The sequence below is a fragment of the Punica granatum genome, chromosome 4, assembly GCF_007655135.1.
Source record: "Punica granatum isolate Tunisia-2019 chromosome 4, ASM765513v2, whole genome shotgun sequence".
NCBI lineage: Eukaryota > Viridiplantae > Streptophyta > Magnoliopsida > Myrtales > Lythraceae > Punica > Punica granatum.
In genome coordinates, this window is record NC_045130.1 from 6,661,331 (window position 1) to 6,683,116 (window position 21,786).

At 41.7% G+C, this 21,786-nt stretch overlaps 6 protein-coding genes and 1 non-coding gene across 15 annotated transcripts; 3 read left to right on the forward strand and 4 right to left on the reverse strand.

The window, feature by feature from the left end:
- Positions 1 to 339: 339 nt before the first annotated feature.
- Positions 340 to 426, reverse strand: TRNAY-GUA. The gene is given in 2 exon segments: positions 340 to 375; positions 390 to 426. It is a non-coding gene; the product is annotated as a tRNA-Tyr (tRNA).
- A 260-nt stretch (positions 427 to 686) lies between these two features.
- LOC116203276 (egg cell-secreted protein 1.1-like) lies at positions 687 to 1,073 on the forward strand. Its single transcript, XM_031534950.1, has one exon. It carries the CDS (start codon positions 687 to 689, stop codon positions 1,071 to 1,073), a length of 387 nt encoding a protein of 128 aa, XP_031390810.1.
- Positions 1,074 to 1,624: 551 nt separating this feature from the next.
- Positions 1,625 to 2,509, reverse strand: LOC116203278 (abscisic stress-ripening protein 5-like). Its single transcript, XM_031534952.1, has 2 exons — positions 2,207 to 2,509; positions 1,625 to 1,813 (listed from the first exon to the last, which is right to left on the reverse strand). The coding sequence occupies exons 1-2, from the start codon at positions 2,507 to 2,509 to the stop codon at positions 1,625 to 1,627; spliced, it is 492 nt and encodes a 163-aa protein (XP_031390812.1).
- On the reverse strand, positions 2,312 to 6,945 carry LOC116206333 (protein SET DOMAIN GROUP 41). Of its 6 annotated transcripts, none has more exons than XM_031539168.1 (9): positions 6,230 to 6,945; positions 5,810 to 6,145; positions 5,671 to 5,710; positions 5,438 to 5,538; positions 4,910 to 5,008; positions 3,747 to 4,791; positions 3,516 to 3,568; positions 3,064 to 3,149; positions 2,312 to 2,960 (listed from the first exon to the last, which is right to left on the reverse strand). In XM_031539168.1, the coding sequence occupies exons 1-6, from the start codon at positions 6,665 to 6,667 to the stop codon at positions 3,859 to 3,861; spliced, it is 1,947 nt and encodes a 648-aa protein (XP_031395028.1). In that variant the 5' UTR covers positions 6,668 to 6,945; the 3' UTR covers positions 2,312 to 2,960; positions 3,064 to 3,149; positions 3,516 to 3,568; positions 3,747 to 3,858. The 6 variants fall into 6 exon arrangements, with proteins under 6 accessions (XP_031395028.1, XP_031395027.1, XP_031395025.1 ...); XM_031539167.1 differs by adding an exon at positions 3,364 to 3,439 and having other exon boundaries at positions 2,312 to 3,149; XM_031539165.1 differs by having other exon boundaries at positions 3,364 to 3,568.
- Positions 6,946 to 7,105: 160 nt separating this feature from the next.
- On the reverse strand, positions 7,106 to 13,645 carry LOC116206334 (sterol 3-beta-glucosyltransferase UGT80B1). 4 transcript variants are annotated; one of them, XM_031539172.1, is made up of 15 exons: positions 13,265 to 13,645; positions 12,164 to 12,439; positions 11,800 to 11,939; positions 11,467 to 11,709; positions 11,010 to 11,121; positions 10,708 to 10,878; positions 10,448 to 10,511; positions 10,018 to 10,072; positions 9,737 to 9,914; positions 9,179 to 9,309; positions 8,853 to 8,955; positions 8,620 to 8,696; positions 8,369 to 8,416; positions 8,033 to 8,182; positions 7,106 to 7,654 (listed from the first exon to the last, which is right to left on the reverse strand). In XM_031539172.1, exons 2-15 carry the CDS (start codon positions 12,405 to 12,407, stop codon positions 7,451 to 7,453), a joined length of 1,920 nt encoding a protein of 639 aa, XP_031395032.1. In that variant the 5' UTR covers positions 12,408 to 12,439; positions 13,265 to 13,645; the 3' UTR covers positions 7,106 to 7,450. The 4 variants fall into 4 exon arrangements, with proteins under 4 accessions (XP_031395032.1, XP_031395031.1, XP_031395030.1 ...); XM_031539171.1 differs by having other exon boundaries at positions 12,164 to 12,487; XM_031539170.1 differs by lacking the exon at positions 13,265 to 13,645 and having other exon boundaries at positions 12,164 to 13,045.
- Positions 13,646 to 17,704: 4,059 nt separating this feature from the next.
- LOC116205546 (G-box-binding factor 4-like) lies at positions 17,705 to 20,094 on the forward strand. The gene is made up of 4 exons (XM_031538173.1): positions 17,705 to 18,524; positions 18,616 to 18,687; positions 19,037 to 19,066; positions 19,695 to 20,094. The coding sequence occupies exons 1-4, from the start codon at positions 17,871 to 17,873 to the stop codon at positions 19,773 to 19,775; spliced, it is 837 nt and encodes a 278-aa protein (XP_031394033.1). The 5' UTR covers positions 17,705 to 17,870; the 3' UTR covers positions 19,776 to 20,094.
- A 164-nt stretch (positions 20,095 to 20,258) lies between these two features.
- Positions 20,259 to 21,668, forward strand: LOC116205544. Its single transcript, XM_031538172.1, has 2 exons — positions 20,259 to 20,718; positions 20,868 to 21,668. Exons 1-2 carry the CDS (start codon positions 20,571 to 20,573, stop codon positions 21,632 to 21,634), a joined length of 915 nt encoding a protein of 304 aa, XP_031394032.1. The 5' UTR covers positions 20,259 to 20,570; the 3' UTR covers positions 21,635 to 21,668.
- The last annotated feature ends 118 nt before the right edge of the window (positions 21,669 to 21,786 follow it).

Sequence of the window (21,786 nt, forward strand, 5' to 3'; positions counted from 1 at the left end):
CTTCGATCAATGGTTATTGAGAGAATGCGATGAGCGGCACTCTCCACACGAGATTTCTGACCCTTCTCTTCTTCCATTTTCTAGACTCAGAACTACTCAACCGACGTATTTATTTAAGAATTGCCAAAATGTTACAAAGAATCTAAAAAAACATGAGCTAATGAAAACATCGGACCAACGAATGAATGATGACTTATGTTGGTGTCTCCGGTTGGGTTTGGCCGGAAAATGTTGTTGGCACCGTGGAGAACAATTGGGTGAGAACAAATTTTCCAAGCAAATAAAATATTTAAGAGAAAAAAAAAATTGATTTTTCTTTTTAGAAATAGGGGTGAAAAATCCGACCTGCCGGATTCGAACCAGCGACCTAAGGATAGCTGTGATACCCACTACAGTCCTCCGCTCTACCAACTGAGCTAAGGTCGGTTTGTGATTCTGCTTTCTAAACGAAAATAAAATAATATTAATAGTTTATAATCTTAATTCCCGGGCCCATAAAGGCATCAAGTTTCTCTGTAATTAAACCGCGCCGTGAATTGATTATGAGCTTACGTCCCTTCACTCGCCCCCACCAAGCACTCGTCGCCGTTACAGTTACCGCACTCCAACAGCCTCCCATGCTGCCTATATAAGGTACGTCCTCGGTCCAGCCCTTCACCGTACGTTCACATTCGATATTCCGAAAAATGGCTGCACATGCTTCTACCTTCAGCCCTCTCTTCCTAGCTCTCATCGTCTTGGCTCTCGTCACGGGCCCTGCCGCCTCCCAACCCATAAGCCCGGTGGGGTCCCGATCACCGTCGGCCTCGGACCTTATGGCACGACTGAAGCTGTCAGATGATCCGGAAGCGCCGAGCTGCTGGGACTCGGTGTTTGAGCTACAGGCTTGCACCGAAGAGGTCATAACGTTCTTCATGAGCGGGGAGACTCACTTGGGCGCGGGATGCTGCCAAGCCATTAGGACCATAGAGCACCATTGCTGGCCCGGCCTGATTGGGACGCTCGGCTTCACCGAAGAGGAAGGAGACATCCTTGAGGGCTACTGCAACAGTGCAATAGAACCCGAAGGCTGATGCTAGGAACTTCATTCATATATAGTCGTTCCACTGGAATAGAGACACGGTTATATATCCTTTGCGTCTAATAAAACGTGTCCGGTTGATTAAGTAGCAATAATTTAAATAGACAGATACTCCTTGCTGAAGGAAGTTATATGCGACAACTGATGATGAGATGTCTATGCTGCTTGTCAATGGGACTGAATAATATCATTTGACTCTCCATAGTACATTAATTCTTACCAACGTAGCTCGGTAGCATGACCGAGGTCGTTTATGTAACAACTAAAGCAGGGCATCGCACGTAAAGAAAATTCGAATATATAATTTATTATATCAAACCTCTTACAGCAGAAGAGGATGCTCCTCACGCTCATAAAGACCCTTAAAAACATTAGTCACAGTCGCCCATATTGATCCCCTAAATGAGTGATCCGGCAGACATACTTATTGGATATATATGTATATATATGTATCCGAGTGTATGCACTCGGACCGGGTATCCTATACGTACAGATCTCGTATTCCCTGTACGGATACACCGTATTATTATTCTAAGTACGAGGTTATGATCTAAATAGGTGGCGGTGGTGCTTTCCATGGCCCTCTTCCTCCATCTTCTTGGCCTCCTTCATGTCGTGGTGCTCATGTAATGCATACCCACCAGCCCCAAGAGCGGCTGCGGTGCCTAGCTCCTCCTCTACCCTGTGTCGGCGTGCATGCTCTGGGTCTTTCCCTATCTCGTGCCTCTCATGCTGAAAAATTCACACACCATGTAAGTCACCATAAGCGGAAAAACATATAATCGAACTAATTTCCACACTAAATCTTTTCAAGATCTCCTCAAGTGTCTTTGATAGATCCAGCTAATGGTGCGATATGGGAATGGAGGAACGGAAATGCCCGGAAATGAAAATGTAATAGAAAATTAGATCTTTCGCGCCAAGCCCAACATAAGTTTTTGGGACATGACAATAAAAACTTCCTTTAGGAGCATAATTATCCGACTCGATAATTGGGTTACGTAGAATAATGAGTTCAGAGTAGAAAGTTTTCTCCAACCAGATCCGAACTGAACCTCGGGTAGGTCGATCTGGAATTTTTACGTACCATGGCAAAAGCTCCAGCAGCAGCGGAACCAAGCTCACCCATGTGCTCATGGTGCTTGTACTGCTTCTCCTCCCTCCTGTAGTCCTGTCCGCTGCTCCCATAAGATCCCGTTCCCATTGAATTGTTGTCATAAGATCCCATTCTGTGGAACTGTTGTCATAAGATCCCATCCCCATGGAATTGTTGTCATAGGATCCCATCCCCGCAGAATTGTTGTCATAGGATCCCATCCCCCCAGGGCGGCCAGTCCCATAGGAGTCCATTCCCATAGGACTGCCTTCAGCGGAACCGTATCCACTGGCCTGGTGGTGGCGGTGATGGTGGTTCCTCTCGCCTTCCATTGTAAAAGTCCGGTATAAAGAGATGCAAAAGACTGGAGGAATTAAGATTTCAAGAGTAAACTAAATATGAATTGCTTAATCCGTTTGGTGGAGAGGAGGTCCCATGGAAGTTGTACTTATAAGTGAATAGCTGCCGAGATTAGCTACCTTAACTGCCACCTGGGAGTTAGGGCCCACAAATGTCTGATCTGATGCATGACTTGGGATATATGTTGTGGTCTAAAATGATTCTTTTTTCCCTCCATTCTCGTTTCTGGCATTAAAAATGGCAGTAATCCTAGATCACACAATTACTTGGAGACCCAGCAATCCAGTCAATAGAACATCTTTCGGGAGGCTACAGGACAGGAGAGCTCTCGTTTAAACGGGGTCTAAGAGATCACATTGCCACAGATAGTGGGACCCACACATCTAATCGACGGCTCGGAGCTTTCCGTGGAACATATGCCGTCTGTTGAAAAGATGAGTATGGCGCAAGAAATATGGAACGTAAGATCTTTGAATGAGGCCACGCAAAGTTATATGGTAAAGCTATATTATCCAACAGGGAAAACCTTTGTGGTCCTGCCCCAGCCGATCCCTTATATCTCCGGAGCCATCGCCGCTCATCCAGATCTGACGGTCACAGATATACTGGGGACTGCAGAGGCACAAGACAGGATTATTTTCCAAAGGAAAAAGGTTTAATGTTTTCACGTGTGAAAATGGGAAGGACCCATGGGCCCACTTGATCCCATAATCATGTCCATGCCTATTAGTCTCTGAAGGGCAGCCTTACAATGATCTTCACCAATTTCAGGTGAAGGAAAATTATAAGAAATATAATTGTGTGCATTGCAGACTCTAACTCTTACCTCCAGCTCCACCCCATCATCATGCATGATCACGTTTGTAGTGCTGTGATGATCGAATGTCCATACTATGCTTTTACTACAAATGCATAACCTCCATGAAAATATACCATACCGGAAAATGCCGAAGGTGATGTTAGAATGAACTATAATACCTGCTACTAAATCAACTTCCGTTATATGTTGGCCCTCAAAAAGGATGCTTTCCCTACAAAGTGCAACAGGAAACTGTTATTTCAGAAAACATTCATCTAGGAAATGATACATACCAAGAACACTTGGAAAAAACATTGGAGGAAATAGAAAAAAAGAGAGAAACTTCTTCACAACAAATGCACTTTCATGAACCTTATCCAATGAACTTGCAATAGTCTGAGAGAACTTACCCGAGTCAAGTGATTTTCATTCATCTCGATATGTCATTCTACCATAAAACATCAGAAGCAATGATAATTCGCTTTTCATGTTTAGGAATCTCCAAAGCTAATCTCTTGGGATTTATAATGTCTCCTCACTGCGAAGAATGCCTTGAATATGGGAAGTCGAACGAGAGCCCTCACCATAGCATATACTCAACAAGAAATTCCCATACAATGCACAATGAACTCCAAGCTGAAAAACCATTGGTCTTCCCTCAGCAGTTTGTCCCAGTAATTCATGTCGAGAAACATTTCTCACAATCCCTAAACAAGAATCCAAATTGGTCCCGAGCCAGCTGAAATCAATGGGATCTCTGATACCTCGAAGGTAAGGGCAACCGTGTCTTAAGAAATCCCAGACTTCTCGCACATGATGAGTGACACAGTTGCGAAAATGGTTGGAAATTCTCTCAAAATCCGCATATGATGGATGACTGAGATGATAATAGGCTTCTGATTGATTAACTAAGGAGCACATGCAGGTTTTATAGTTCTCATCCCAGGCTAAGCTCCTTGCTAATTTCAGTAAGGACTCCCCAGCATTTGCCCAAAAATTGGCAGCAGAACATATTAGAGAAGATTCAGAGCAAAATAAATGATGGACAGCCCCAGCAAGCAGCAAAGAGTATGCAGCACTTATTCGAGTGAGGTCATAATCTTCCCATGTAACTCTATCCACTCCTGTTGATGGAGGAGCCAGCCGGCTTCCACGGACTTTATACGCAGAAGCAAGAATCGTGTGGGCTTCTATAGAAAGATAATGCAACGGATGCAATTGCAGACAATGGTTTCTCAGGGCAATTTTCCTAGTATCTGTTTTTAACCCCTCATCTAGGACTCTTACTGTCAGCAATTCCTCAAGCTTCAAACAGCAAGACTCTGCATCACCGGCTGAAAGATAATCAGCAACAGCATCATTTATGCCATCAGTCAACCTTTCGATTGCCTCATCTTGATTGAAGCTGATGCCATCTCTTTCCAAGGGAAAGTCACCACTCACAGCGTGGAAATTCTAGAAAGGTAAGTTTACATATATCATATATTATAAGATGGTAAGAAAATTTTGTCTAAGTGGAACTTCAAGTTGTCCAATTAAGCAAATGATAAGTCTCGTTACTTAGAGTCCTTGCCTGTAAAATTCGATCCACATATATTGGAGGCTCCGCACAACATCTTGTACATTGACATATAAACTCATACTTCGAGCGTAACTCAGATTGCCTCGCTGCCTTCAAGGAAAGTTGAGAATATGTACATTAATATACTCAAATGAATTTGAAGATAAACAGATGCAGTATGTCAAGAAAAGTTCAAAAAAAGTGTGCATCAAGCTGGTACAAAAGCGTAGTTGGAATAAGTATAAGACAGAACCGAATGCTGCACAAAACTGGCAATCTTGGAACTTATAGAAACAAACGAAATCAAGGAAAAGTAAATTTCCAACGGGTTGTACACCTATAAACACTCAGCACACAACCTGGGATGGCCGTAAGTGGTGCCATTGTTAAGATCTAGAGGAATGTCAGCTTACAAAGTCAACAAACATTTAATTACTCACAGCACAAACATCTACTTAATAGCAACTTGAACTTAAAAAAATCAAATTAGTTACAATGAAAGTCCATTAAAAGTTGAAACTTTAGGTGATTATCACATACTTTAGGCTGCAATAAGTCGGTGTATGCAATAGTCACTTCCATTCCTTTCTTAATTGGCTTTATGCTCCGTACCATGATCCTTGGCCCGTACTCTGCGTATCCTTTGAGAGAAGTAGCAAATTATTGTCTTACCAATACAATGGGGGGCAAAGCAAATCATGTCAAACGCCAAACGTATTTCCAGAAATGCCTAAACGAATGTTACATTGTGAGAATTGTATATCGGTTGCTACCTTTTCGGAGCCCACTGAATCCAATGGCACCATTATCCATCTGCAAAATACATCATTCAGATGGAGGTAAATTACTCCAAAATTTTAAACTTTGATATTCAACAACACTTGAATTAGTAAATTCAGTGGATTTTTTTACTTTAACATCACAGCCAGAAGGCGAAATCCACATCCTCGACGCCCTCAAAGACTGAAGAGTGCCGGTGTCCAATGCCGATTGGAACTGAAATCGGTAGCAAGCATTGGGAGAACAGCTGTGGTTGATCCACGAGAAATCCGTACCATATATGGCGATCCCAATGCCACGCCCCTCGCTGTCCTGCACTTCCACCGCGTTTGTCAGCACGGCACAAAGAGCTGCCTCCTCCAACGTAGTCGCTTTCATGTCTTCAGAGACATCGGAGGAGCCCTTCTGAGAGCTCCTAGCAGCTGCCATAGCCTTCGCGCCGCTCTGAATCGTCGCCAAAATCCCGCTCTGCTCTCACCATTGAAACACATAAGACGTTAGCCGCGGAGCAGAACATTTACTACTCATCAGTGACGAAAGTGGCTTGCTTACAGTTGCTGTCTCAGGTGCCAGCAGCGTGTCGCGGTTGGTCAACAAGCCAGCAATCCGTTGACTTCCGCAGCAGCTCGGAGCGTCCCTCAAGGCAGCGAGGAGGCGGAGGGCCGCGCGGACGTCGGAGGTGTCTCCATCGTCAGACGCGGCGCTAGAAGGGGATTGGCGGTGGAGGAGGAGCTGGAGCTCAGCGCTGGAGGTGTGGAGGGGAGAGTCGGAGGCGGAGCAGGCCTGGGAGCAGTAGAGGACGCGGGAGGGCGGAGGAGGAGGATGGAGAGGGGAGAAGCAGGCGGAGCAGTGAGAGTGGAGGAATGAGTCGTGGAGCGCGTGGGAGAGCGGCGGGAGCGCCGGCGTGAGTTGGCGGCCCATTTCTATGACGTCGTCTATGGCCCTCATCTCCATCTCCGGCATCAACCGACTTGCGTGGGTTGGCTCCATTCAAAGTATGTATATATAACTACTAATAAAAAAAACTACTAAATATGATTAATTTACTACTCAGACCGATTAATAAAAAAAAACACCTACTCAGAACGATTCAAAATTCGATTCTCACCGGTTGGAACTTCCCAAACTCGATGAATGTAAGTATTATCATATATCTCGATACCATCGTTATCGCATTTCTTCATAATCCAGCAATTATTGCAGATACGCAATGTGAACATGAATAATTCATACTTGCATTTGGTCGGTAGAAAAGATAAAAGGGACCTATTGTCATACCAACTGATACTTTGAAATGCGAAATCGGCTTAATATTAATCCCATCAGAATTTTAAATCGGATTCCACTTATAGACTACTCGGTACATCAAAAAGGTCCTTTCGAGGGATCACTACGACAACAAGATTAATTGGCCTTAAAAAGACATAATAAACCACAACCTGCATTTTTATTGTACCACAGCCCAATAATTTCGATGATCTTGTACAACGCAAAAAAGCCAAACAAAAAAAGAAAAATGCGATTATGTGACCAAACTTAATTAATACAACCTATGAGAGAAACTACATGCTACGTGGTATCCCAATCTTTTTTTAATACCCAAAAAACCCCATGCAAGAAGCCCAAGAATGAAATGAATCGACCAATGATTGACAAAATCAATTTTTTTTTTTAAAAAAAAGGAAAATAAATTAAGAGAACTAATTATTATTTAAAAAAAAATGAAATTGGGAACATGGCTATACAGCACTAGCAGGGTATGATGAGACCAATTTATCTGTCGCTGCAAGGGAGGCAGCACCACTTCTCAACCTGCTGGAAGAGCCACTGCAGAGGGTTCAGGTTGTCTTCATCATCGGAGGAACCGGTTGGGAGGGGCAGCTCGGGAGGGAGGTGTCGGTGGAACGCATCGACCGCGGCTGCAACCCCGTCTTCGCTCTCAATCAGTTTTGCTATTTCTACTGCACGAGCTTTTACCTGCTCCAAGAGTCGGATTGTCACTGAGATTCTTATCCAAATTCGCCATTTCGAGCATAACACAACGATTCCCCGGAAAGATAACACACGTGCAAGTGCAACGAGCTATTTATCTATAGGAATGCAAGCGAATGAGCTCTATTTACATAACAGGATATGGGGCCTAATTAGATACTCATCATTCATCTTATCCCATTGAACCATCCCGATTTTCGATTACTCGCACAGGAGAATAATGGACGACGGACAAACAGTTGTAGTTGACGAGGTGCTCGGGAAAACTGGCTATAAATTCACCGGCATATATTGCGACTACCAATCAGATAATATACTGTCACCACTTCCGAGCACATAAAATGAGAGATAGACGAACTTTACCTCGGGCTGGAGCATGAATTGTATCGCATTGGAGAGGCTCTCTACGCTGAGCTGATAAATTGGTACAGGTGCAGGGCCCAGGCCTCGTTGATACACTCTCTCACCCCAGAAGAATTGATCCCCGAAGAACGGCACTATCGTGGTCGGACACTGTAAAACAAATCAAAACACTCTTACATAAGCCGTGAAGATAAAGCAAAGGAACCGTCAGACTTTCACCCGATCATTCAATTAAAGTGGCTCGTGAAAGATTGGCAAAAAGGCACTGCCACCTATGTTTTCAAAAACACAGGATGAGATTGAGAACATGGAGGAGTAGAGGATAAAGAGATTTACCCCAGCTTTTAGCCCCGTAGCTGTTGTTCCAGCGCCACCATGGTGAACCTGAAATTAAGCGGCAATATTCATCATCTCCTTTTTTTCCTTATTTGGTCAAAAGAAGAATCGAATGCAAGACTAATACGAAGGTTTGTTCTTATTATGATCAGATTATGAGGTGTTTCGCCATAGTTATTCCTGTTAACAACTAAATTAAAATAAGTCTTTGAATTCGGGGTTTCTATCACCGAAACATGATAAAGACTCACCAAAGCGGAACATTGGGGGAACAACCAATCGTGAGGGCAATCCTCAAGCAGGAAAACATTATCCGGGACTTCCTGAACTGCAAGGGAAAAACCCAAATAAATACAGAGTCATGTTCAAATTTCCTAGTTGCTGTAAAATTGGTTCGTCTGCAGAAATAGTTGCGTACAATTTGAGGCTTTTTGGAACCAGGGGGAAACTAAAAAAAAGAAAAGAAAAGGGGGAATATACTTACGAGTCCCGAGATCGCTCCAGCCTCGACCAACTATTCCCCTTTGTCCCGTATCCTTTAATGCCTGGAGTATGATATCCATGGTCTTCTTGGGATCATCAAGAGGCTTAACAAGCAAACGGCAATATTGTCAGAACCAATCTCACATGAAAGAAATCTTTGAACTAACAAAAGTGCAAGAATGTACAAGTATGCTCCTTAATCATAAACCAAGGAACTTATCTGCAATATAACAGGTGAGAAATACTAGTACGACCCAAAATACCACGACCAAGTAGCTGAGAAATAAATTACCAATTAATCCACTCTCAAGAATGAGATAATCATACCATGCTCCCAAACCCAATATATATTGGTTTTGGTCCCTTTTGAAGCCACTGAACAAAGTCTTCTTGGGGTTGATACTTCGATCCAAGGTCCAAGAAACAATAACCAACAACATCGACCAAGGGGCCCCAATCTGCATTTGAGTTGGAAAGTATTATTATAAAACATGTCTCTATGAGGAGATTTGCAGGACGTTATTGGCATAGACACTTGACATATATATCAGTCATGACTTGTATACACATAAATATACAGAAAAAAATAAAATAGTGCAAAGAGGATGAGAACTTGCAAAATGAAAAGTGATTCAATTCTTTTTCACATAAGAAAGCTATTAGAGTCCTTCACAATAGTGAAATGTATGAGCAAGTCAGCGACTCTATTAAAGGTCACTGTCAACTTATCGAAAGGATAAAAATGGTGCATGAATGGATAATAGTATGCCCAACTTCTCCAAGTGCAAGGCTATGGAAGTACCGAATCCAACAAAAATGTCTTAGATTACTATTTCCGGGAAGCCATTAACAGCCAATAGGTTACTCAATAGAGGTTATTCTCACCACTTGGCTTTGGCACAAGATGAGGGCTCCACATATATCCTGTTGGCAGATGAGAGATTGATCCATGGTATGTGCTGAAGTAAGCAATAGGAGGGAGCTTCAACTTCCGCTTTCTAAAGTCATTGATATAACTTCTGATGCCCCACCATATTAGCATATCAACGACTATATATGAAAGCTGAAATTTGATCAAAATTGACGATTTTAATTGATTGAATCACTTCATTGTTATCTTGGACTACAAAGTGTGAAAGCCAGAAGTTACAGTTTATGAGACCTACCCAGTTACCAGCTTGAGGAACACGAGCCAATGGGTGAGGGAATTCATAAGTTGGCCTGCCTATTCAAAGCAAGCGTAAGACAGCATCATCGTAGACAGAACGATAAGAACAAGGTGTTCATTCGTTCATTAAGATTTTAAAGTGTGAGATACTATTTGCTTAGGGTCAAGCTTGAACAAGTTCGGGCAACTTAAGAGGGAACAGGACCACTTCATATAAATTCATTTAAAAGAAAAAGAAAAATAATAATTCTACAGTATTAATATTGACAGAGATATTACTTTCTAAACCATCACGAAGATCAAGACTGAAAAGGCCACCAAGTTTTCTCAGGAAAGAGAAACATGTATGATGTATGATAATTAGCAAATAATAAATTCTCAGTGGTACGTTAATAAAAGAATCATTGGGAAATTTGTCAAGTGCTTACGTCCATGGCATGGTGAAAAATATGTGAAGAGGTACACCAAGAGCTTCAGCAACGTGAGCGTGTCCTGTAACACAAAAAACAGCAGGGTTCAATAACACCGACTGTCGGGTTGTCAGAGACAGTATACTAAAATATGTTCCAAGTACATGGTATTTAGACAAGCTGAAGTAGTCATGAAATTGTTTAAACAAGAGATACGGCAAGAATCGTGCTAGGCTAAGAAACTACTTAGTTAATACTGCATGTCGATAGAAACTCACCATAAGCAGGAGGATTTGCGATAATCGCTTGAGCTCTAAAGGGACTGCCAGTTTCTAAATCCGGTTCTGTACATGCTGGAAGAAGGGAGTCAATGATAGCCTTCAGCTGCTTTCTCTGTATGGAAATTTCTCCTGGTCCTGATGGAATAAGACCTTTGTTTCTGGCCATATCTACAGAACGGAAAAACAGGTTTTGCAGTCATGGGGCATCTTACTATAGAAATCTCCGCAATGCTCTAATTCAATAAGTTTTGTTTAAGTTGCCAAACAAAAGAAATTAAGAATAAGAGAAAGGACCTTACATCCTGCCAAAACTCGAGGATCACCACCCAAAGGATAAAAGTCTACGCCAGCTGATCTTACGAAGTTCTTGAAGTTAGCATGAGTGGCGAGCCTAACGTGATGACCAAATTCCTGAAAGCACACATATTAAAGTTTTTCTTAAGCAAAAATGAATGGTATATAACAGCGCCCTTAATGAGTAAACACACAAATTTCTGCTAGTTCAGCAAACAATAGAATATGAAGACCAGAGTCTACCAGCACATTTCTCGTGAAAACATATTTTCTCCTTATTCTGAACAATGGAAAGCCGGAAACAGTTTTCCAGAATTGAACAGATTGTGAGTGTTGATTTAAGGCTATTGTGCATCAGCAGAGCTCGTAATAATGATGCACAAAGTTTTCTTTTTTTCTTTTTTTTAATTGAAACTACTCTAACAGTAGACTTTTCAAGTTTTAAGGATTGTTTGAACATGCCTGAAGTCTCTTTGCCATGGCCAGAAATGGCTGCACATCTCCTCTCGTTCCCACCACAAGTACAGCGATTTTCAACTTCGGAATTGATTTATTCAAAACCACAAAAGTATCCTCAAGATTCACTTGTGATCCTTCAATAGATTTAAGCTCTAAGAATTCAGAAGCCATAGGAGCACTTTTGGTTAAGTCCACTTCGACGGTTCCATCCTTCTGAATCTTCACTAGTTCTATGATCAGCTTTTTCTGAAAGGCGACGCGAGAACAACTTATAATTATTGTCCTTTCATAATTTCAGCAGACTAAGATAGAAAAATTATGTTTCATCATGCGCACCTTCTCCCGTTCTGAGAGCCTGTCAAATAAATCATGCCTCGGGCTTTCTCTTCTTTCCATCATTGATCTAGAGATTGCTATGTCATCAAACAGGACATTCCTCCGATGTCCAACAGGAGCAGTGATGCAATGCTCCAAATCTACCAGAGAAAATGTCTCTATCAGCAGATATTGTTATAAAATCCAAAGAAGATAAATAGGTATTTAGCATAGATAACACAACTTGGTTGTTAGGCAGTAAATTACACAGTAACACCACCGCAAGTCAAAGAATATAGAATATACTAAAAGGTTGTCGTCAAGATTTCTTCCAGAACTCCCTGAATTGTCGAATTCGAGCTATAGTAAGAGGTTAGATACTCACCTCTTCCAGGTGAAGAACCAACATCCATCTCTTCTGCCCAAGAAATCTCTAAAACAGAGGACTGCTTGTCCATAACCTCCTGCCGATCTTCCGATTCCCGCGAAGACACCATATTTAAGCCTTCGTCAGGACAACAGTTTTGGGCTGTCCTTGATTCATTGTAGGATGGATCCACTTCTTTTCTGATGGGAATATTTCCGTCATCTAGTTCTCCATATGAATGACCAACCCCATTACTCCCCATACCGCTAACAGAAACCGTTCCAGCTTCAAGAACTGAACCCCAACAAGATTCAGCAGTCTCGAAGATCCAATTATCAATAACTATAAGAAGAGCATTCTCATGGGATGAGCACAACCACCGTTGGAACAGAATAATTGGTCAAAGACACAGTTCGCTAAAAACGGAGCAGCTCAGATGCAACAACCAAACTTCAGTACAATGTAGTCTTAAAGAACCGAACCCACATTGAAATTGCCAGAAGTATCTGCAAATGTGATAGAACAAAATATTTGCAGATACAACAAAATCACCAAAATAAAAAAGAACAGACCCAAACGCTTCAATGGACACCACTCCTCAAAATTCGCCCAATAAGCTCTGAAAACCGACAATTCAACAGGCCCCAGGACAAGAACCTAATCACTCAAAGACGCCCTTGAATCGTCAATCCTCAAATTCAGCACCCAACCCAACAGCTGAGTGAATTCAATACGAACAAGAATCAAAACCCCCTACTTCGAACCCTCTTTCCCGAGAGTTCAAGGGTACAATATTCCATCCAAGATTCCTAGAAGCTCATGGAAACTCATGGGACTAAGAAAAGAACTTCGGACGTCAGAGTCAAAGGAGGCTAGAGGACAAGAGGGCCTTCTTTGGTTTGGTGTGGTAATACTTAATTAAGCTGATTGAACAAACAACGACACAGTAAACCAACCAGTCAATCATTGGCGTTAGAGCAGACCATTTGGTGAGCTCAAACTGTTTGGTGTTCTTAAACCATAAACCCAGCTGTTAAAACTTGGCCACGGGGCAGTGAACGTGTTTTCAACCGATAGCAGAAGAAAGAAGAACAGGGAGGGTAAGCACTGAACACTTACCATTCCAACTTCAGAATTCACCAAAAGCTCCCCACAGTCGATATCAAACGTAGACAGAGTGCTCAAAAGGAGTGCTGGGAAACGGTGGAAATCATAGGCCAATCGAAAGATGACGAGGAAAAGGTTTATGGGTCCTCGTGATAGAGAGCGATTAAGGGCAGAGGTTAGTACCCAGCAGCTGGAAAGACGGCGGAGAGAGGGGTGTCTGGTGTAGGGGCTGGACAAGTCTCGTGAGGTCAATCGGAACGGCGAGAAGAAAAGTCTTGGTTTTTGAGTCGATAAGAATCACTGGCAACAGAAAAGTCGGAATTTTGCTGAGAATCTGTGTCGATCCTTATTAGAAGTATGGTTCGTTATTATGGATGAAATGAGATAATACGATGATCAGAGACAATGGTACCTCCGCGGACGAAACTTCACTGTCTGTGACTGACCAGACAGCCTGGGCAAGAAATCTATTATTCTACGAGGGAAAAAAATGCGCCTGGTTTCACAACCAATTAATTTTATTTTTTTTAAAGGAGATTAACAAAGTGATTTTTTTAAGGGTTAATTACACTATGAATACAAAAAATTTGTAAAATCTAACATTTGGATACAAAAATAATTTTCGGTTACAATTTTGTACAAAATATTCGAATTTGTAACAATCGAATGCACTCCGTCATGTGCCGTCTAACACCGTCACGACTTGCTAACATGATATTTGACGTGTCACATGCACATTTGACATGGCTCTAAATTTAAAATAAAAAATTGATTTTAAATTTTTATTATAATAAATAATAAAATAAGATTAAAATATTTTCTCTCTCTCACGTCTCTCTCTCCTCTATCTCTCTCTTTGAAGTCCTCTCTCTCCTCTCCTCTCCTCTCTCTCTCTCTCTCTCTATCTCTCTCCTTCCTCCCTGCCAGAACAAAGGCAATTGCAATTTTCGGGCCGAGTAGAGGTGAGCGGCTTCGAGCCGAGAAAGTCCTCCTCTTTCAACGCAAACGATCGCCAGTGGATCGCGACTCCCCCGCTGACCAAATCAAAGCCCTCGTATCTTCTCCTGTATCGTACTGTGTGTCCCTGTTGGTATTGCTCCTGGTTAGCGACTAGATTTTGTCCATGAACTTCCGAAGAGGGGAGCAGTAGATTTTGTCTAGGGCGAACATGAGGAGCAAGAACTCCCCCATTACGATGGGCAGCGTCAGGTTGAAGTCCAAGAGCGTTGTCTTCTCGATCTCTTCCACCAGCACCGACAGCGGGGTCAGTAGGAACAGAGCGATGGCCCCAATGACGTAGATCAATTTCAGCCCGTTTGGATTCAGAGTTTAACTTTAACTCAACACACTACACAATAAAAATACATATTTTCCAATTCAAAAATTTTAACTTTAATTTTAAGTCAACACACTATACGACAAAAACACACGTTTCCCAAGTCAAATTTATAATCACATCTCATTTGTCATTTTCCATAATCAAAATTAAAATCAAAATCAAAGTGACTTTAATTCTGAATCCAAACGGTCCTAGGTACTGGGAGGGCTTGATTTTGGGGTTGAGGAGGGCGGAGGAGATGGGGATTTAGATCTTGGCCATGGCGGTTGCTACAACGGATGAAGAGAGGAGACAGAGAGGCTGAGGGAGAGAAGGTGAGTTATTTTTGCTCCGATTGGTTTCACAATTAAAATCACAAAATTTTTAAATTTGACTTTAACTCAATAAAAATACATATTTTTCAAGTTTTGACTTTAATTTTAACTCAACACACTATATAATTATTTGTTATTTTTCATAATCAAAATCAAAATCACTTTAACTTTTAAACTAAACGCACCATTTATTTTTTATTTTTCTTGTATAATTTAATTTTAATTAAAATTTAAACTGAATTTTTATTTTAAATTCAACGCTACGGTAGATGCAATTGTCATCGGCCACATCAGCGAAAGCTGACGGCGTTAGAGAGACAGTTGACGAAGTGAATCTAATTGCAACCAATTCAAACTTTTTATACCAAATCTTAATCGAAAATTCATTTTTTATATCAAAGTGTTACATTTTGTAAACTTTTTGTATCCACAGTGTAATTAACCTTTTTCTAATGGTGATTAACAAAATTGAAACCTATACGCATTTTCGATCTCCAAAGGGATGGTAACCTTTAATACTTGATGATCTCTCAGAATTGAGAAAACAATGTCTTCCACAACCATTAAAGTCCAATGATCGATTATCGTGGTGGGACTATTTATATGTTTTTATTAATTATTGGGATTTCTTTTTCATACTAGACTCATTAATTTTCTTTATAATAAAAAAATTAAAAATTTTAAAAATATATTTTTAACCCAAAAAGGACGGGATTTTTAAGAGAGGAGCAATGAGCAAAGGCTAATGAAAAGGGAAAAGTTCTTATAATAAGCTTAAATTTGAAAAAACATGAAGACCTTTACATTTTAAATTCAATTGTGTTGAGAAAAGGAAAATAAATCATAGATAATCCGATCTCGTGTAAATATGGTGAGAAATCTTGTAGTTAAGCAAAAATCAAGGTCAACCGTTCCTCTTATTATCATATATTCGTACGAGATATAAATATGTGATTGTTGATTTAGTAGATTGACGTGATATATTCTTTAGAATGAAATCGAGGTATAAAATTTTTACGAGCCGCACTATATAACTGTGACTGATTTTAAGTCGGTCCGAATCACCGGAGCAATATTTGGAACTGTACCTCAGATTACTTGTCCTGGTTGAATACATGGCTTAACTTGCCAAGTAAACACATGAAAAGAGGAAAGCACATATAGAGAAGAGATGTTCGTCTTAATTGCAGAGAGAGAGAGAGAGATGAAGACTTGGCTGGACAGCTGGCGTCTTAGTTGGCTGCTGAGTTGGATTGCTTAATGCAGTAAGTTATGGCGAGTACCGGCGGTTTAGCGAGAAAACTAATGAAAGCGATGTTAATTCCATGTGAATTCTCGATTTCACATCATATTGTCTGATATTACGATAAAATGATATTAATTCCACGTGAATACTAGATTCCGAAATATATCGTCTAATATCATGCGTAAAGCGGCTGGACGTCGCGCTCTTCCATAATAATGACACCTTAACATGAAAATTGGAAAACAAGACGTGAGGCCCATTCCTTTGACTGACCATTCATGTGGCAGATGTGTATTTATTTTGTTGTACCGGTAGGTATGTCCATGACAGGTGTACTTGCAAATTGAAGTATGAAAAATATATATATATATATATATGTATATATATGATGATCAAAATAATCATATTTCCACGCCCGAAAATTTTACCTAACCTTAGATCATCTATGGCAGCATAAGTTCCGATATCGTATTCGTCGGGTTATATGTCGATAGAGAAGACATCTTTTATCAAATTCCATGATGGCCCAAAGGTTGTGTAGCGTGTGATCTTTTTTTTTTTCCAGTGAGTACCTTGGTATCCAAAAGCCCAACATGGTCTGACTAATCCAGTCGGGAGATCAAGTATTAAATGTTATTCTCCATCTCAATAAGTGCGCTTATCGGGATTCGAACTTATGTTCTTCTCCTTACGGGGGTGAACTGCTTACCATTCAACCAACACTTTTGTTGGTAGCATGTGATCTTTTTAACTCGAAGTATATATTGTCGAAAATAATGTTTGTAAAACAATGAGTGAGAATTCGGGGCAACCCGAAATAAGAGGTTGGGCTATGGGCCTGGATAGAGCCCACTAACCCAAGGCAAAACCAAATATTGTTCCCTCTCTCTTGATATGAATGTAAGATGACAGGTTCACGCCTTTTGAAAAATTATAGACATCACATTGCTCATATCTAAAAAAATAATAATTACTTACGCGGTTCGTACTTATTTACTCTTTTGTTGCAATTTATTTAGTACTTACTCGCACCTAAAAAAATATCTCGAACATTTTAAACAAAACTTAATTCCTACGTACCCATACTTAAATTATCTTCTCTCTCTTGATAAGAATATAAGGTGTTCACAAATTGGTCCATCCAACTACCGCTTCAAGTATTTGGCTGTTATTTCCTAATGCAAATTTAGATTTTCTTCTGATGATGTTTTTTTTTTTTAACTTAAATGACTTAATTACATAATATTATGCCATGTTTGAACGGGCATATACGTTGGACACCGATTCATATAAAGTTGAGCTTTACATCTATCATGATAACAGAGCAAATGAGAAAGCGACGGATTGTTATAACTTCGTCTATTTTCTCCTCGAGTTTCTCGCCGTTGATTGCACGCAAGAAACGAGATAGGTGGAAATATGCATCCAAATTTGCCCTCCCTTTTTTTTAAAAAAATTTCTAATTATCGTCGGACATCCTAAGTCTAATGTCAAAGGATGCCTAGTCGTAGTTGGAAACATACTTGAAGACGAAGTATGGGGCTCATTTGCCAAATTCTAATAGTTGTTGGAGCTATCTGTCAGCGACCTCCCGACCCGATTCCCCCCCAAGTCCCAACCATTGCCAGAGAATACCAACGGACCAAACCCCCAAACGCCGACAACGAGAGAGAGTGAGAGAAGTGTGTCTCATTCAAAATGGCGTCGCCGTGAAAGGCCATGGCTTCCCCGGAGCCGTGGAGCTTGGATCCAGCTCGCCGATCTCCAGCTTCCTCTCCTTCTTCTATAAAAGGCCACACAGCTTCCGATTTCCCGAGAAGCAGCGGCAATCGGGAGAGCGAAAGCAGCTCCAGGATGACCGTCGACGGCCTCATCCGGACGGCCAGTACCTCCACTCCGCCGTCGGAGTCCACTCCCCTGGGCACGCAGGTCACCCGCGCTGACCCCCCGGCGGCTCCCCGGAGGACCGTCGACGACGTGTGGAGGGAGATAGTGTCAGGCGAGAGGAGGGTGTGCAAGGAGGAAGTGCCGGACGAGGAGATGATGACGCTGGAGGATTTTCTGGTGAGGGCCGGGGCGTCCGTCGGGGAGGACGAGGAGGTGGAGGTGAAGGATGTTAGGGTGGTGCAGCCGCTGCCACCTCAGCCTCCTGCTCACCAGCTGAGCGGCAGCATGTTCGCGATCGAGCCGAAGGTGGAACCTTCCATGATCGGGTTCGGGAATGGGGCCGAGGTGATTGGAGGGGGAGGTAGTGGGCTGAGAGGGAAGCGAGGGCCGCCTCTGCTGGAGCCGTTGGACAGGGCGGCGCAGCAGAGGCAGCGGAGGATGATCAAGAACAGAGAATCTGCGGCCAGGTCTAGGGAGAGGAAGCAGGTAAAACCTCTGCATGTGAACAACCCTCAAGTGGTTGTGCTATTGCTCCGAATTCGATTGCTCTAACGTTTCTCTTGTTCGAGATGTTCAGGCATACCAGATAGAATTGGAAGCATTGGCTGTAAAACTCGAAGAGGAGAATGAGCTGCTGTTGAAGGAGAAGGTGCTTCTTTTGCATTTGAACAATTCCGATTTGTTTTATCCACATGGATTTTGCAAAGACTAATGGTTTGGCGCAATTTAATGGATTGTGGGATCTCAGTACTAGTTGATGCAGAGCTTCGGTTTGGCCGTAGTGAATCTTGTTTGGTAACTTTTGATGGGAAATTAATTTTCTTTAGTTCGATATCATGATCGTCGGATGTCGGATGTCTGCACTTGGGAAGCTTCTTTATGCATTGTCGTTGGACCATCTCCATGTACTTTGCTGAGTACGAAGATGTGACACCAACAGTAAAAAGTTCGTTAAGGATTTAAGTTCCGCTTCTAACCTAACATCCTGTCTTTTGCAGGCTGAGAGGACAAGAGAAAGGCGCAAGCAGGTAATTATCAGCTTGTAGATTAACCGCTGCAGATTGTCTTTGATATAGGCTCGAGTTGGCTGTCCTATAATAAGTGGACCTAATATAGTATATCAGTTAATTTAGTATCTCAAGATTGCTTCGCATCCACATACCCTGGACAGTCTATATCAATTGCACTTGCCGATTTAGTTGGTCTTGCTCGTGCACATTTTTCCACATGTAGGCTTCATAAACTTGCACAAAGCTCTAGTTTAGATGACCGGCTTTTTCCCGCCTACTGTGCGATAGTCTTTATTATGTCGAGTTGATATGTTTATAGTTGCAGAATTTGAGCTTTGCTGCTGTAACTGATATTTGGTCTTGAGCTGTGCTGTTGTTCTTTTTTAGCACGTGAGGTGAAGATTGCATTTCCTTTTCTAAAGATAATAAAGCCCGAGTCTGCTGTACATTTCATTAAACAATGACTATACAGTTCTTTACAAGGCGATTATTTTCGATAGATCCAGGAATAATTTTTTTTTTACAAAATTTTGACATCTCAAGTTCCAAACTGTCAAACGCTGTATCTAAAGGTTTTCCTCCGAATGAATTCCTTTGTGATAACACCTAATAGATGGCTTTGTCTCTCTGATGCTCGTTTTCGCAGCTCATGGAGAGAGTGGTCCCCATTGTTGAGAAGCCAAAATCAGCTCGTGCTTTACGAAGAGTTCGGTCCATGCAGTGGTAAATCATCAAGATGGATGCTTATGCCTGGAAAGTGGAGCATATCTGCTCAGCGTCATCCCTACAACAAGGTTAGGCTAGATAGTATGTAGTTGATAGAGTAGAGAAGTAATTTTCCACAAGGACGTGGGGAATTGCCCAGCGAAGAAATTTGTTATATTCCTACCAGAGGAATTATCGATGTAGCTCTCAACACTACCGCTACTTCCCCCAACAGGACCAATTGATTCCTTTGTAATTTAACAGCGGGGATCGGAGAAATTTGTATAGATATGAAAGATTCAGGAGTCGATGAGTGTATATCAATGAGAAAGTTGCTATTTTGGTGGGTCTTGATTCCTGCTAACAAAAACGTGACGAAAGGATTGGAATTGCAGTAACTCGAGCATGGACCAGAGATTCCAGAATCTGGGAAAAAGTACTAGGTCCAGTGGGCCATATGGAGAAAACAGGAACAGTCCGGTCGGGGCCTCGAGTAGTCTCTGTTATTCTTCACAAAATCCATGTTGCTTCGATTAGGGGATTGGAATTGTCAAAAAGGAGTCCGACCCCTGTTAACATTCTTGACTGATGATGATGATGCTGATGATGTTTCGCCAAAAAAAAATTATTCTTGACTGATGAATTGCTAAAGTGACTCCTGGAAGCAAAGCATATGTTCTTTACTCTCGTGGAAACAAGATCTGGAATCTCGGTCCTCTCAATTAAGCAATCCCCATCTCCCCTTCTTCCCCATGTGGCTGCTCAATCAAACCAAGTAAAAGAGGAAGATTAAAAAATACAAAGAAAGATCAAGCAAATGGAGTTGGAGTTGGGGCTGAAGATCTCTCAAACAAGGGATGATCTCAGCTCCATGGCTGATCTTCGGATCTCGAAGGATGCAGGTGGTGTCTTATTCTTTTCCAGAGAAACCGAAGAGAAGTTCGTCCTCACCGGGCATCTCAGAGGTTCTTTCTGCAGTCTATTCTTAGATTGTTTATTGGCATCACCTGTCTTGAAGCAAATCTTGAAAGCAAGACCGGGTTCGAATTTTGTTTATTGAGACGATGTTTGGTCGGATACTTGATGCATCGCTTATGTGTTTCTCGTTAATCAGGGTATAGACGGAAGCACATTGATATCAGGATTAACGAGGACGGGACTCTAATCTCTATCAGTGGGAAGAAGCCGGTGCAAGAGAAGGTGATCCAAGGATGGATTGTGTACAAGAAAGAGGTCGAACTAAAGGGATTTACGAAGGTCTTCCAAATACCTCGAGGGGTCATATTGGATAAAATTAAGGCCAAGTTCAACGATGCTGGGTCGGTTTTGACCATTTCAATGCCCAAGCGAGTGAAGGGGATATCTGGAGAAGGAATTGAAGAAGTAAAGGAAGCAGTCGGTGGCGACTGGGAAAGCTCAGGAGTCCGCGATGAAGTCGATGGAATGACGGGACGGGAACGCGAAGAGAAGAGTACTCGGGAAGAAACAAGTACTAGTAAAGTGGAGGATCGCCAGAAGCTTGATCAAGAGACTTCCGAGGGAAAAGGCGTGCAAACTCACGAGAAGATCAAAACAGAAGCGAGGGACGTCGTACAGGAGAGGAAGACTAATCAACAAAAATTAACAGAGTCAGTAGAAGCTGCAACTGCTCCTGATAAGTTCACTCAGCAATCAGAATCAGCACTGGAGGAAACCGATAGGGAAGAGGGAGCTGAAGAAAAAGAGGAGAAAAGAACTTTAAATTCCGGCGGGGATGATGGAACCCGACAAGAGGGTCGGAGAAAGAAGTTCAAGATCTGTACTCCGGTTGTTGCAGGATCGGCATTACTGGTGTCTCTGATAGTTCTTGTTATAAACTTAACGAAGGCCAAACGGAGATGATCACTGTGATTTTATATATAAATTATGTTCCATAGTACTTTTTTTCCTATGATTTCAAATAAATTCTTTGCAGATGATGTTTCAAAATTCGTGGTCATAAATTTTTTAAAAAAAAAAAATGTTTCAAATTAGCTCGATGGAATGTGCTCTGT